This window comes from Danio rerio, chromosome 7 (assembly GCF_052040795.2).
Source record: "Danio rerio strain M-AB ecotype USA chromosome 7, GRCz13ab, whole genome shotgun sequence".
NCBI lineage: Eukaryota > Metazoa > Chordata > Actinopteri > Cypriniformes > Danionidae > Danio > Danio rerio.
In genome coordinates this window covers 2092949-2108207 of record NC_141027.1, presented here as the reverse complement: position 1 = coordinate 2108207, position 15259 = coordinate 2092949, and the positions used below count along the sequence as shown (strand labels likewise).

Sequence of the window (15259 nt, the reverse complement as noted above, 5' to 3'; positions counted from 1 at the left end):
TGGACATTCTTGTTTATCTGGAAAACAGTGCTGAAGTCAGATATTCTGCTTTGAATGCGGGTTAAGTGCCTGAACTCTTTGTTTTGCTCTCTTTAACCTCTTAAGCCAGTTTAGCTAATTATATTGCAGCACGCTGGGTTGCCTAGGTGGAAATCAGCTCATTTCATTCACTCAGTCAGAAAGGCTCTGAAAGCATGCGCCTGTGTCCGAAATGCAACCTCAGGTGGACAGTGGCAGACTCTGAAATGAGACGCAGATTCAGAGTTCCACATGAGCTGATTAATTTGATATAAACATTAAGAGCGTAAACATTAGGTGAGCAGGTTACATTGCAACCCGTGTCCTAACAACACGCTACATGATGATATTTGCAGGAATAAACAACTGGGCTGTTTGCACAAGATGAAACACGACAGAAATGCAAACTCAGCCATTCAGAGAATAGTGCACTCGCTGCACTCCAGTACAATGGTTTATAATCAGATTAATACATAATAAACTTCTTTAACATTATTGCTGAATCACTGATATGCAAGTTCAGTTTCAGACGGTTTATTTTATTCTCCAGATCTGAGCTGAACTATCTGCTGCTGATTTCAGCATGTATATATGGCAATAAATGTCATTTAAAAAGGCATTCAGACTCACATTATTAGTGTTGAACACTGAATAAACACATGAGCTGACCACTGCCATTTTTCTGTTGTTCAGCTGTGAGAAATAGACGCCGTTCCTAATATATTACTAATATTTGAGGTGTTGGTTAGAACAAAAACTCCTTTTAATAATACGGAGAATATTCCTTCAATCGGGTGCTGTTGCTTTATCTTTGAACACGGTTTAAATCGCTCGTTCCCGTCCTCAATCTGGCAACCTGCACTTGCGTTTGTTTTGATCCAGGAGTGCAATACCGAGTTTAACCACTGGGTGTCAAATATACATAATGCACCATTTAAGCGCACACACCGCTGACACCCGTCTGAACAGAACACCACTAAACTGACCGATGTACTAAATTTCACTGAACTTTTATTAAAAAAGAAAAAAGGAAAAACAATTTTTGATTTAACAACACAAGACTACCAATTCAGAATAAGCCAAAACTAAAGGGAAAAATAACAAGTGTATGTTTACAGTGTGTGTGTGTGTGTGTGTGTGTGTGTGTGTGTGAGTGTTTATGTCCCCTCACTTTAGAAAAACAAAAAGCAGGAAGTGAATCATCATGTACTAAAGTAAAGCTCATGGCCGTGAAGCGCCGCACGTTTATTTAGAAACGCAGAGAGCGGCGAGAGAAGGAGAGCTGAGCTGGAAGAGCCAACACTTATTCCCACACACGCACACACACATACACACACACCTGAGACGCAACGGAGGAAACCAAAAAAAGGAGGGTCCGTCCATCCGCTGATATGAAAACCACTATTATTCTACACACATCAGCGCTGCATCACGCTATTTACACCAAACACAGAGTGTGTGTGTGTGTGTGTGTGCGTGTGTGTAGGGGCAGTAAAAGAGGACTGTGTGAACTTATTTGGCAGTGTGTGTGTGTGTTTAATGTCGCCTCTTCTTCTTGCTGCGAGGAGGTGGAGCTGACGAACGGCCTTTCCTCTTCCTGTTTGAGGTCTCCTCTACTTCCTCATACTGACTCTCACGATCAGCTGGAGGAAGAAAATAAACAAATCAGTTAAATAATACAGCTTTGTTAAATCACATTTATTTACCTTAGAAACAAGGACTTTTCTAACATGTGATTGGGTTTGAAGGTTCAGAAGATCACGTGATTGGTTTGATTGACAGCTGTTTAGAATGAGATGTAACATGTGACTGTTTTGATTGACAGCTGTTTAGAATGAGATCTAACATGATTGGTTTGATTGACAGCAGTTTAGAATGAGATCTAAAATGTGATTGGTTTGATTGACAGCGGTTTAGAATGAGATCTAACATGTGACTTTTGATTGACAGCTGTTTAGAATGAGATGTAACATGTGATTGGTTTGATTGACAGCTGTTTAGAATGAGATGTAACATGTGACTGTTTTGATTGACAGCTGTTTAGAATGAGATCTAAAATGTGATTGGTTTGATTGACAGCTGTTTAGAATGAGATCTAACATGTGACTGTTTTGATTGACAGCTGTTTAGAATGAGATATAAAATGTGATTGGTTTGATTGACAGCTGTTTAGAATGAGATGTAACATGTGATTGGTTTGATTGACAGCTGTTTAGAATGAGATGTAACATGTGACTGGTTTGATTGACAGCTGTTTAGAATGAGATCTAACATGTGACTGGTTTGATTGACAGCTGTTTAGAATGAGATATAAAATGTGATTGGTTTGATTGACAGCGGTTTAGAATGAGATCTAACATGTGACTATTGATTGACAGCTGTTTAGAATGAGATCTAACATGTGACTTTTGATTGACAGCTGTTTAGAATGAGATCTAACATGTGACTGGTTTGATTGACAGCTGAAGTGACATCATAATGGAGGGAAATCTGACCTTTCCTGGCCTCCTCCTCCAGCTCGTCCCAGTCTTTTCCGCTCTCTTCTTCACTGCCCAGAGAAGCGCTGTAATCTGACATCACAAACACACACATTAGAGAATCCTCCCAACACACACAAACACTTTAAACACATGGGTTTCAGTAATAGAAATCAAACACAGATTACATGTGAAGGTTAAATCAAAGCTTTATATGTGAAGTGAGAGAGAACAATCAGTGTGACTCGCCCACATGTTAATGTCATTACCAGAGTCCTCAGTCTCTGAGGAATAATCCTCATCGCTGTCCTCCTCTTCCTCCTCCTCCTCATCAGCTGATGGGTTGAAAGTTTCATCCTCGATCTCAGACTCGGAGTCTTCCTCCCCTCCGCTGCCCTGAAACACACGTTAACAATATCAGAAAAGGATGAAACTTGAATCAGATGAATTATTAATGTGAAACACACGTGAATCTGCTAACAGATGCTCATATTATTATTACTTTATAAATAAATGCAATTTATCAAGTCAGACTGGTCTCCAGTGCATGTTGGACCCTGGCAGGGCTACCCTCTGTCATCAATTCTGTTCATCATTTATTTGGACAGAATTTCAAACTTAGCCTTGAGCTGGAGGGGGTTTGGTTCGGGGACCACAGGATTTTCATCGTTATTCGCAGACGATGTCGTTCTGTTGGCTTCTTGAACATGGACCTTCAGCATGCACTAGGGCAGTTTGCTGCAGAGTGTGACACAGCTGAGATGAGAATCATCCGGTGCTCCACCGGAAAAAGGTGCCATGCCATCTCCAGATTAGAGGAAAGTCCTTACCCCAGGTGGGGGAGTTCAAGTATCTTGGGGTTTTGTTTACAAGTGAGGGAAGGATGGAGTGTGAGATTGACAGGCGGATCGGTGCAGCAGCAGTAATGCGGTCGATAACCGGTCTGTTGTGGTAAAGAAGGAGCTGAGCCTAAAGGCAAAGCTCTCGATTTAACGGTCAATCTACATTTCATACTCTCACCTATAGTCATGAGCTTTGGGTCATGACCGAAAGGACAAGATCTCTAATACAAGCGGCAGAAATGAGCTTTCTTCTCAGGGTAGCAGGGTGCACCCTCATAGACAGGGTGAGGAGCTCTGCACCCAGGAGGAGCTCAGAGTAGAGCCGCTGCTCCTCCACATTGAGAGAAGTCAGCTGAGGTGGCTCGGGCATCTGTTTCGGATGCCTCCTGGACGCCTACCCAGGGAGGTATTCCAGCCATGTCCCACCGGGAGGAGGCCTCGGTGAAGACCCAGGACACGCTGGAGGGACTATGTCTCTCAGCTGGCCTGGGAATACCTCGGGATTTCCCCGGAGGAGCTATAGCAAGTGTCCAGGGAGAGGGAAGTCTGGGGTTCTCTCCCAAGACTACTGCCGGCCCGAATAAGTGGATAAAAATGACAAGACATGACAATTTAAAATAATGACAAAGGACGTGATATGTGAGTGGTCCCTTTCATTTACTTATTGCTATATCAGACCTGTGCATCCCAGTTTGTGAATTTAAATGAACTAATGAGTTAACGTGGTCCAGTCAAAGCGTCATGCAGGCCATAAAATGCCCAGATCTGATAAAGCACATACGTTTCTTGTGTAGTAAATTCTTATTTAAATGTAGTAGTCAATTTCAGACAGCCTAACGCAGGGGTCACCAATCCTGGTCCTGGAGGGCCGGTGTCCCTGCAGGGTTTAGCTCCAACTTGCCTCAACACACCTGCCTGGATGTTTCAAGTATACCAAGTAAGACCTTGATTAGCTTGTTCAGGTGTGTTTGATTACGGTTGGAGCAAAAATCTGCAGGACACCGGCCCTCCAGGAACAAGTTTGGTGACCACTGGCCTAACGCAAGAAAAGCTCCACAAAGTGACCTTGTTTCAAATGTTCAGACTCCTCACCTCACTCTCAGGGTCCAGGAAAGACCAGCCGCCCTGCTCGAAAAAGCCCTCCGGATCATCCACTATGGTCTTCATGATCTTGGTCCAGTTCAAAGACTGAATGCCTTCAGTGTATTTGATATCACACGAGCTGCGAACACAAAACAGAAGACGTCCAGTCAAACACGACCAACCTACTGGCTAATCTTACTGGGGACATAACAAATAAAATGACAAATCTACATTAAATCATCGTCATCATCATCGTTACAGCCAATACCAAAGGAAAAAACTCAAAACATTACCACACACACAAATTAACAGTAAACACCAATGCCACAACCAAATATAAAGACATTAATATTAAACCATCATATTAGACACTAATACCACGACCAAATAGACCAATTTGGACTAAACATCACATTAGACATTAAATACAGACTAAACATCACATTAGACACCAAATACCACGATCAGACAGACAAATTTAGTCTAAACTGTCACATTCGACAACAAATACCACAACCAAACAGACAAATATAGTCTAAACTGTCACATTCGACAACAAATACCACAACCAAACAGACAAATATAGTCTAAACTGTCACATTCGACAACAAATACCACAACCAAACAGACAAATATAGTCTAAACATCACATTCGACAACAAATACCACGATCAGACAGACAAATTTAGACTAAACCATCACATTAGACACCAAATACCACGACCAAACAAACAAATTTAGACTAAACCATCATATTAGACACCAAATACCACGACCAAACAAACAAATTTAGACTAAACCATCACATTACACACTAAATACCACGACCAAACAGACAAATTTAGTCTAAACTGTCACATTCGACAACAAATACCACAACCAAACAGACAAATTTAGACTAAACCATCATATTAGACACCAAATACCACGACCAAACAAACAAATTTAGACTAAACCATCACATTACACACTAAATACCACGACCAAACAGACAAATTTAGTCTAAACTGTCACATTAGACACCAAATACCACAACCAAACAGACAAATTTAGACTAAACCATCATATTAGACACCAAATACCACGACCAAACAGACAAATTTAGACTAAACCATCACATTACACACTAAATACCACGACCAAACAGACAAATTTAGACTAAACCATCATATTAGACACCAAATACCACGACCAAACAAACAAATTTAGACTAAACCATCACATTACACACTAAATACCACGACCAAACAGACAAATTTAGACTAAACCATCACATTACACACCAAATACCATGACCAAACAGACAAATTGTCTAAACTGTCACATTCGACAACAAATACCACAACCAAACAGACAAATTTAGACTAAACCATCACATTAGACACCAAATACCACGATCAGACAGACAAATTTAGACTAAACCATCACATTAGACACCAAATACCACGATCAGACAGACAAATTTAGACTAAACCATCACATTAGACACCAAATACCACAACCAAACAGACAAATTTAGACTAAACCATCACATTAGACACCAAATACCACAACCAAACAGACAAATTTAGACTAAACCATCATATTAGACACCAAATACCACGACCAAACAAACAAATTTAGACTAAACCATCACATTACACACTAAATACCACGACCAAACAGACAAATTTAGTCTAAACTGTCACATTAGACACCAAATACCACAACCAAACAGACAAATTTAGACCAAACCATCATATTAGACACCAAATACCACGACCAAACAGACAAATTTAGACTAAACCATCACATTACACACTAAATACCACGACCAAACAGACAAATTTAGACTAAACCATCACATTACACACCAAATACCATGACCAAACAGACAAATTGTCTAAACTGTCACATTAGACACCAAATACCACGATCAGACAGACAAATTTAGAATCAACCATCACATTAGACACCAAATACCATGACCAAACAGACAAATTTAGTCTAAACCACACAACCAAACAGACAAATTGTCTAAACTGTCACATTAGACACCAAATACCACAACCAAACAGACAAATTTAGACTAAACCATCACATTACACACCAAATACCACAACCAAACAGACAAATTTAGACTAAACTATCACATTAGACACCAAATACCACAACCAAACAGACAAATTTAGACTAAACCATCACATTACACACCAAATACCACAACCAAACAGACAAATTTAGACAAAACCATCACATTACACACCAAATACCACAACCAAACAGACAAATATAGTCTAAACTGTAAAATTAGACACCAAATACCACATGAAAAAGACACATTAACATTAAACTTTAACTGTAGAAACCAACACATTAAAACACCTAGTCTTGAAATATGTGCAAAACATCCACACCTATCAATTAACTAAATATGGTTCTGTTAAACCTTTCTTTAATCACTTTGGATATCACTGAATGAAATGAGGAATGCATTATCATCACTCACTTGAGCCACTCTTTGATGGGGTCCAGAGAGTTGACTGGCACGGCGTTGATCATGGTGACTTTCTTGTTGTAGTCTTTATAAACGATGACCACATCGAAGTTCTTGAGGTGGAACTGAACTCTTTCGAAGTGCACCAACTCCACCTCGTCCAGAGTCACCACAAACGGAGGCTGAGACACAGAAAACAGACAGTAATTCGTTACAATTAACAACAGAACATGCTTTTGAGAACTCCAATGCTGTACATACATTTACATCTCTGACACAAACAGCATTCATAAAATTAGGGCTGTACGATATTGGAAAAATTAACACTGCGATATTGTGCTATTATGTTATATACATTGCGACATGATTACAATTTCACCAGATTACTTGAATTTCTCTATTTGTAAAGAATTTATAAGCGTAGTTAGATTGGGATGATTCTGTAGGCGAGTGCATGTGTAGACAATATTATAAACAATCTACAAGCAGAGATAAATGTCTAGCAGAATACATAATACTGACAAGTATTCATTTTATGAACAATTCAATTAAATTAATCATTAAAGTTACAAATAGTACAGTTGATTAGGTCTGAATGCTTTTAAAACCCTCCTACATTCACAGGCCTTCAAAACACATGCAAACTAGGACTGCACGAAAATGATGACATTGCGATATTTCGTTTTGCCGCGAGATGAATATAAATTCACCAGGTGATCTGAACAGTCCTATTGGAAAACATTTCATTCAGTTAGACGGACTGGGATGAAGATTTGCATAAGTTATAAATGAGCAAGAATAAACAAGCAAACAGTGCTTAATGGTCTTAATAGTTTTCAAGCACAGAAATTGAACAACTTAAATCTAAAATAACACGGTTATCACTGTATAAATGAAATAAAAAATAGTATTTAATAAAATATTTTAGGGATGTAAAATGAATCGATTACTAAAAGCATAGGCAATGAATTTCATAATCTGTTCATAGTGTTGCGCGACACAGAGACGTTTTATTATAAAAAAAATAAATAAATAAATAATTTTAAAAAATAAAAAACTTTAGCTGAGCGCAGAGCAGAGTTAACTTAGAGTTTAGTCTGCCTCTCTTGCGCACTAATGCCAGCAGAGTGCAGCACCTCATAGACAGGACAGAGCAAAAAATAAATAAATTAAAAAAATTTAAAAAAAATAAAATAAAATACAAAAAAAATTGGGGAAAACCAAAAGAGTGGAGGTAGCGTTAGAGGAAAGATACTTGGTGAGGAAGGGAGTTTAACAGCAGGGTAAATGACTACAAAATCCTTCTTTTGTTCCGTAATGACCGTAATGTCCCTGGTGCTAGTGTTTATTCATTATGCAGTTTAACAAGCATGACGTGAAAAATTCAAACAGAGCTTTGGCACATAGGCTGGCATTTAACCACCCAATGCTTATTTTATGTCTTTGACATGTAAATACACTCAAGTACTAGTAAAACAGTACATACAATACTTTCCGAAATGCATTAGGTTATACATTTAAATTGGGAAAAAACTAAGTTAAATATGTGCATGAACATGTGCGCTCTTGTTAGCAGCGTGAAAAACAACCAAAGTTACCGGCATAAAACTAAAACTAGTAGTAATGGATGTTTTTTTACTCAAGTAAATGTTTGAGCGCATACTCTGCTTTTACTCGGGTGCACAAGTGTAGGGAGTAACTCAGCTTTTCATTTTAACATTAATAGCTGTATTTGAGTAAAGGATGTGTAGTTTTGCCGTCTCTGTTTGTGCGCTGATAAACTCACCCATTCAGTGACGTTGCAAAGCGAGCTGGACGTGGGCTGCAGTAGGCAGGTGCTCCTGTAGGGGGCGCCCTGAAACCTAAACACACAAACACACCAATCACATGAAAATCCTTAAGTAAATTAACCCTCGTGTGCTATTGGGTCGTTTTCATCCACTCTCGGCTGATTTTGAGGCTCAATTTGTCCAAAATTCTCTCAGTATTTCAGCATTTTTTATTTTTTCATTATTATTTTGATGCATATTTTGGGAAAAATATTTTGGTTATGTTGGTGCTTTTTAGCCCCATTGACTCCCATTATAATCACATTTAATGACTGCAAAGCCATATAATCATGCATTCTTGACTGCTGCTGGTTTTCCCTGTGAGAAAGAGGAATAATTTGTCATTTTTACTGTTTATCATCACTTACAGTGCACAAAAAGCTTAGAAAGTCAATAAGGGCAAAAACAGCCACTAACATAACAAAGGAGAATCAGTCTGAACAGCACACAAGAGTTGTCTTAGGTTTGTCCCCAAGGTCCCAAGTGTCTTAATTAAATGTATAAAATTGCAGTGAAAATGCCCCAATCATAACAACAGGCAAAACGCATGATACACAATGGAATTTAATGCAGTGCTTCTTGTACATTCTGAGAGTCACTTTATATTATATATTACTTAGGCAGTGAAGATTGGGGTTTTTTAAAGGAATCAGATCTTAAACTCTGATTTTGTAACAGCACAACAGTTCACCAGAAGCACTTGAACTGGGTTACTGTAAGGTAATGTTATTTATTTAATGCTTTGTCAGCAACCAAGGCTATTTTCATGGCAGGAACATTTGAACTGGGTAACTGAAAATTAAAAGTCCTTCAGCATTCAGCAGAGAAATAAGTATTGAACTCAACAGGGTTTTCCTCAAGTGATGACGACTTAAGTTTCTTCAGATGTTGGTAAGAATCAAGAAAATGTATGCAAGCAACTCAAACAAATCTAACTAGTTTACAAATGACCTTCTGTGTAATAGAATGAAATTATGTAGGAAAAACGTATTGAACACATGAAGGAAGGGAGGTGTAGTTGGGCGGTGAAAGCCCAGACAGCAGCTGAAATCTCTCAGTAGGTCTTCAGCAAGCCTCTGCCCTTCCTTAGTGTAAATGAATATCAGCTGCTTCAGTCCAACATCTGCATTAGCAGGAGGATGAAGATGAACCCAGGGTGGACGTTTCAGCAAGACAATGATCCAAAACACAGCCAAGGAGACTCTCAGATGCTTTTAGAGAAAGAAAATCAAGCTGTAGAATGGCCCAGCCAATCACCTGACCCGAATCCAAAAGAGAATACAGAATAAAGCTCAGATTTGATAGACAAGACCCACAGAAGCATCAAGATTTAGACACTCTGTTGAAGTCTGTGAGAAACTCACACCTGAGCACTGCAGGAGGCTTCATTCTCCATATGAGAGGCGCCTTGAAGATGACATTATTAAAAAAAACCTTTTATAATCAAGTATTTAACACATTTCAGTAGTTCAACACTTTCTCCTTCTGTCATTTCGTTCTCATTACACAGAATATGCTTTAATGATTTGTTTTATTTTTATGTTGGAATTGAACCAGATTTTGGTAAAAACCCAAACAATTCAATGTCAACGACTCCTTTAGATATTATTCCGAGCAAAAAACAAAACATGACAGTGTTCGATACTTATTTTCCCCACTGTATACCCTATGGAGCTTTTAAACAGAGCTTTTTTACACCATGGCAAGCCTGCTTTACTGTTGCATCATGTGCTGATTGTCTTACCCAAGATCTCTGAAGGGAACCTCGAACTCCAGCTCCTCCTTGGTGAGCGACTCCACTTTCTCGATGAAGTTCTTGAAGGCAGACTTGAGCTTGTGCCTCATCTCTCTCTCCATCTGCTCGGCGTACAGGTCGTCTCGGTCGTGCATGTGCTGGTGTTTGCCCAGATCTGTGGTGATCTCGCCCACCTCAGTGTAAAACTGCACGTCCGTGTGGCGCTTCTTACCGAACATGATGGCGTTCTGAGACACACAGAAGACTTAAATATGCTAACAGACATAAACATGTGTGTTTATTAATGTATATATAGATCCCCATATTGGTCTTTACTAAAAACCTTTAAAAAAACTAATTTACATAAAAAAAATAAAACAAACTAACACCAAAACCAAAAAAAGGATAAATTTACACTACACCATAACTAGGAAAATCAAAACAGAAGTCTACAACAACAACAAAAATAATAATAAACACATTTGGTGCGTCGCTTTAGCACTAGAACTTAATTTAATTGCAATAAAATAATAATCGGTGCATATTTTCTCATTGCTATGTTTAATTTAATCAAATATTTAGTTTACTAATTAATATATAGTTAGAAATGGAAAACGATGACTATACTAGCAACTGAAGAAACAATATTTAAAACTGTAAAACAATAAAAACTACCGCAAAATTGCTGAATTTAATTAAAAAGTACTTTAAAATAAATACAAAAATAAAAATGTTACAAAATAAAGTGTAAAAATATGAATAAAAGCCACAAGAGATGATCAATGATGCTTAAACAACACTAAGTCGCACACCTTCAGGTGGAAATGCAGCACGATGATCATCTCCCCGTCGCAGGGCTGGAAAATGGCGTGTTTGATATTGTTGTACAAAATGTCGACTTTATCTCCTCGTACTGATGTGAACCGGAAACCTGAAGACACACAGAGACAGCCGGTCAAATAAGGGTGATTATTTGGTATACACAGGAAACAGTGAGTGAAAGTCAAGACATTTGGCAAACTCTTTGACCTTTAAATAAAAAAGGAACTTTAAACTCCAGTTTAATAAATCTCAACACATTCATCTATAAAGACACTGAACTTGATTTTTTCATGGCCCACTGCAATTTATTATTATTTTTTAACTAGGAAATGCGACGTGAACAATATTTAAGAATTTAGACAATATAAAAGCAGACACTTGAGACTATGACTAGAGCCAGACTGAATCTGCGGATGTTTTTTGCGGAGAATTTTGGTAAAAATCTACGGACTTCTGCGGAATTATTGTGGGAGTATCATAACTAAAACTTTAATATATAAAATAAAAAATAATATCTTTTTAACTTTTATTAAATGTTTAAAATGCAAATCCAATTAGATTCACTTTATTTGGTAAACAAAGCAAGTTTGTCATATAATATCTCTAGTAAAAGACAGAAAATAATACTGTACAAAGAGCATTGTACACAAATCAGATGAAAATTCACATTAGTCAATAGTATTACTGAAATTAATTTAAAAAACTGAATAAATATAGATTTACACACATTTACGCAAGTAAATAAACAGAATAAAAGATGGCCTAAAAATCTGCAGATTTCTGTGCGTGAAGATTCCGGGTGGGTCTCCCAATGACCCAATCGCGGAGGAGATGGACGTAAACATGGCAGAATTGTAGCTCTACCAGAGACATGGTGGTTTTAAAAGACTGTAAATCAGCAGTATATGAATCACACGTGTCCACAATGTAGAAATGCTTGAAGCATCTGCCAACCCGACTCTACATCATAACTTTTCAATCCAGATGGATGGGGCAACCATTACTGCATTAAAAATGGTGAAAAGCCTTGGAGTAACGATTGATGACCAACTAAACTTCTCTGACCACATCTCTAGAACTGCTCGATCGTGCAGATTCACACTCTATAACATCAGAAAGATCCGACCCTTCCTATCTGAACATGCAGCTCAACTCCTTGTTCAAGCTCTTGTTCTCTCCAGACTGGATTACTGCAACACTCTACTAGCCGGGCTCCCAGCTAACTCTATCAAACCTCTTCATCTGCTTCAGAACGCAGCAGCACGAGTGGTCTTTAATGAACCTAAAAGAGCACATGTCACTCCGCTGCTCATCCGTTTGCACTGGCTGCTCGCATCAAATTCAAAGCTCTGATGTTTGCCTACAAAGCGACTTCTGGCTTTGCTCCTTCTTATCTGCTCTCACTTCTGCAGATGTATGTGCCCTCCAGAAACTTGCGTTCTGTGAATAAACGTCGCCTCGTGGTTCCATCCCAAAGAGGGAAGAAATCACTTTCCTGAACTCTCGCGTTCAATCTGCCCAGTTGGTGGAATGAACTCCCGAACTGCATCAGAACGGCAGAGTCACTCGCTGTCTTCAAGAAACCACTAAAAACTCAACTATTTAGTCTCCACTTTCCTTACTAATCTGCAATTGCCTCTCTGACTCCTCCACTAACTACTACAAAAAACAAAAACAAAAAAATGACTAATGTTTTGCTTCTTACACTTTCTTTACACACCTGAAACTTGCCTACAGCACTTCTTCATTGTTGCTCTTATAGTTGTGTAAATTGCTTCCTTGTCCTCATTTGTAAGTCGCTTTGGATAAAAGCGTCTGCTAAATGTAAATGTAAAGTTTGTGATTATATAATTCTGCTGATGTGTGATATAAATGTTCATAGCTTGAATCCGATATACAAGCGAATCATGCTGCGTTTCTATTGACCTTATTCTGAAATGCGGAAGTGCGCCTGTTTTTGCGATTGTTTCAGAACTTCCGATTCAGTCGCCTATGGGAGAAATGACTAGGAATAATAAACGGCAGAAAACGGTCAAACTACTTGCTCTACAAACAAATGTTTGCATGACCATACAGACCAAGTAGAATAATATAATAAGGAAATATCAGTTTGCAACATCAAGCAGCGTAACGAGCAGTTTTTAACATCTAAAAATAAATGGAAGTGAATGAGACCGGAAGTCTCGAGCCAAAAAGATTCAAATGGCAGCGCCCGCTCGACCACGAAAAATAGGGTGAATAGAGAACTTGGCGTAGCCACCATTACAGCTCATAAACCGTCATTATTTATGTGTGTGTAATGTGATGAAGGCGTGTCTGACCGTTGGTGTGTGCCTCCAGAGAGCCCTGCATCCTCTTCTGGGCGATGTTGGGCCGGATGTACAGGTCTTTGAGTTTGGGGTTGCTGCGGTTCAGGTTGATGACGAGCGAGTCCTGCTTCACGATGCCCTCCTTCTCCTTCTCCTCAGCCTCGCGGGTCTTATAGCGCTTCTGCACCTCCTTGATGATGCGGAAAGCGTTCTGCAGGTTGGTGGAGGGCACAGAGTGATCGCCCGGGGACTTCAGGTTCGATGCGCGGTATGTACTGAAATGCAAAGAAGCTGATCAGTGCACAGATTGAGACTCCGTTTACACTAATCGTCACCCTACCGCTCTCCCTCTTGAAATGAATACAGAACAACCTGCAATTCATCAACTGGCCACAGGGGGCTGGCTCCAAAACAGCACATTTCAATTGACTCCAATGTTAAAATGGTCAACTTCGCAGCTGAAAAACGGTTTAGATCCTGGTACACACATGGTTTTGGTGTATGTAGATAATAAGACCCTTCATGACAGCTGAGAGTGGGGTGAATGCTTTACAACTCATTCATTTCATTTACATAAAGTCTTAAAATTCTGCATAAATAAGGGCGTGGCCACTTGAGTGACAGGTCTCTGCTGCTTGCAGTCACATCCCCCTGGGGATTATGTTTTATGCACAGTCGATTAGCTTTTGGGGTTTTTCCTTTTAATTAATAAACAAGATGTAATGCTCTGCACTTCATTGTGCTCACAAACCATTTAAGCCTGGCCTCCACGTGATATCCCTATAGACTTTAATCTATTAAAGAATTTATTTATTCTTTGTAATGTTCTTTAGAGCTGTAATGTATTCCAGAATCTGACATATTGATTAGATTTGGCTTTAGAACAGTTATCTGAAGCGTTGTTATACAGTGTTATGCCTGGGTTTCATCAATAGTCTTGCATTTACTAACACAGACTATATCTGAAGTGTTTGGAAGTAACTTGCATTTTGCTTTGGTAAAAACGTCATAAGAACAACGCTTAGTGGCTCAATGTATTACAGCAGTGTTTTTAAAAGACTAAACACATTATTGATAGCCAAGCACATGTGATCGAAACACAAACAAACAGCATTTCATGAAGTGTTAAGCATTTCTCGCAAAAAATCAACTGGTCCAATCATAAAACAATAAAGCTTCTCTAGCTCCACCCACACTCTACAATCTCTGCTCATTTTCTCAATATCGTGATAAAACCATATACCATGATAAAATTAAAACTGTAATAATGCAGGAAGACTCTTACATCTCTTTGACAAACGTGGCCTCGGGATTAGGGAAGATGTTGCCCTCGTGTCGCCCCAGAGAGCTGCCTGGCACGAAGAAGTTTATCCTCAGATACGTGTAGTCTCCTTCCACAGACATACTGATGTTCTGCGCGCACACGCACACGCGCACGCACACACACACACACACACACACACACACACACACACACACACACACACACACACACACACACACACACACACACACACACACACACACACACACACACACACACACACACACACACACACACACACACAATTAGATGAGTTTGCATCTACTTATTTTTATGCACATTCTGGAATATTCGTTAAAAAAAATAATAAAAAAATAAATCAAGTCACATGATTTTGCATCAAC

The 15259-nt window shown here is 39.0% G+C and overlaps 1 protein-coding gene across 2 annotated transcripts in view; it reads right to left on the bottom strand.

The window, feature by feature from the left end:
- Nucleotides 1–1009: 1009 nt before the first annotated feature.
- Nucleotides 1010–15259, bottom strand: part of supt16h (SPT16 homolog, facilitates chromatin remodeling subunit) — a 45094-nt gene continuing 30844 nt past the window's right edge. Inside the window, 10 exon segments of one of the 2 annotated variants that reach the window (NM_001097584.2) lie at nucleotides 1010–1661; nucleotides 2514–2588; nucleotides 2765–2891; nucleotides 4430–4559; nucleotides 6909–7078; nucleotides 8683–8758; nucleotides 10470–10708; nucleotides 11273–11391; nucleotides 13604–13866; nucleotides 14877–15004. In NM_001097584.2, the coding sequence (NP_001091053.1) occupies nucleotides 1555–1661; nucleotides 2514–2588; nucleotides 2765–2891; nucleotides 4430–4559; nucleotides 6909–7078; nucleotides 8683–8758; nucleotides 10470–10708; nucleotides 11273–11391; nucleotides 13604–13866; nucleotides 14877–15004 (1434 nt within the window). In that variant the 3' untranslated portion in view covers nucleotides 1010–1554. 2 annotated transcript variants of the gene reach the window in all.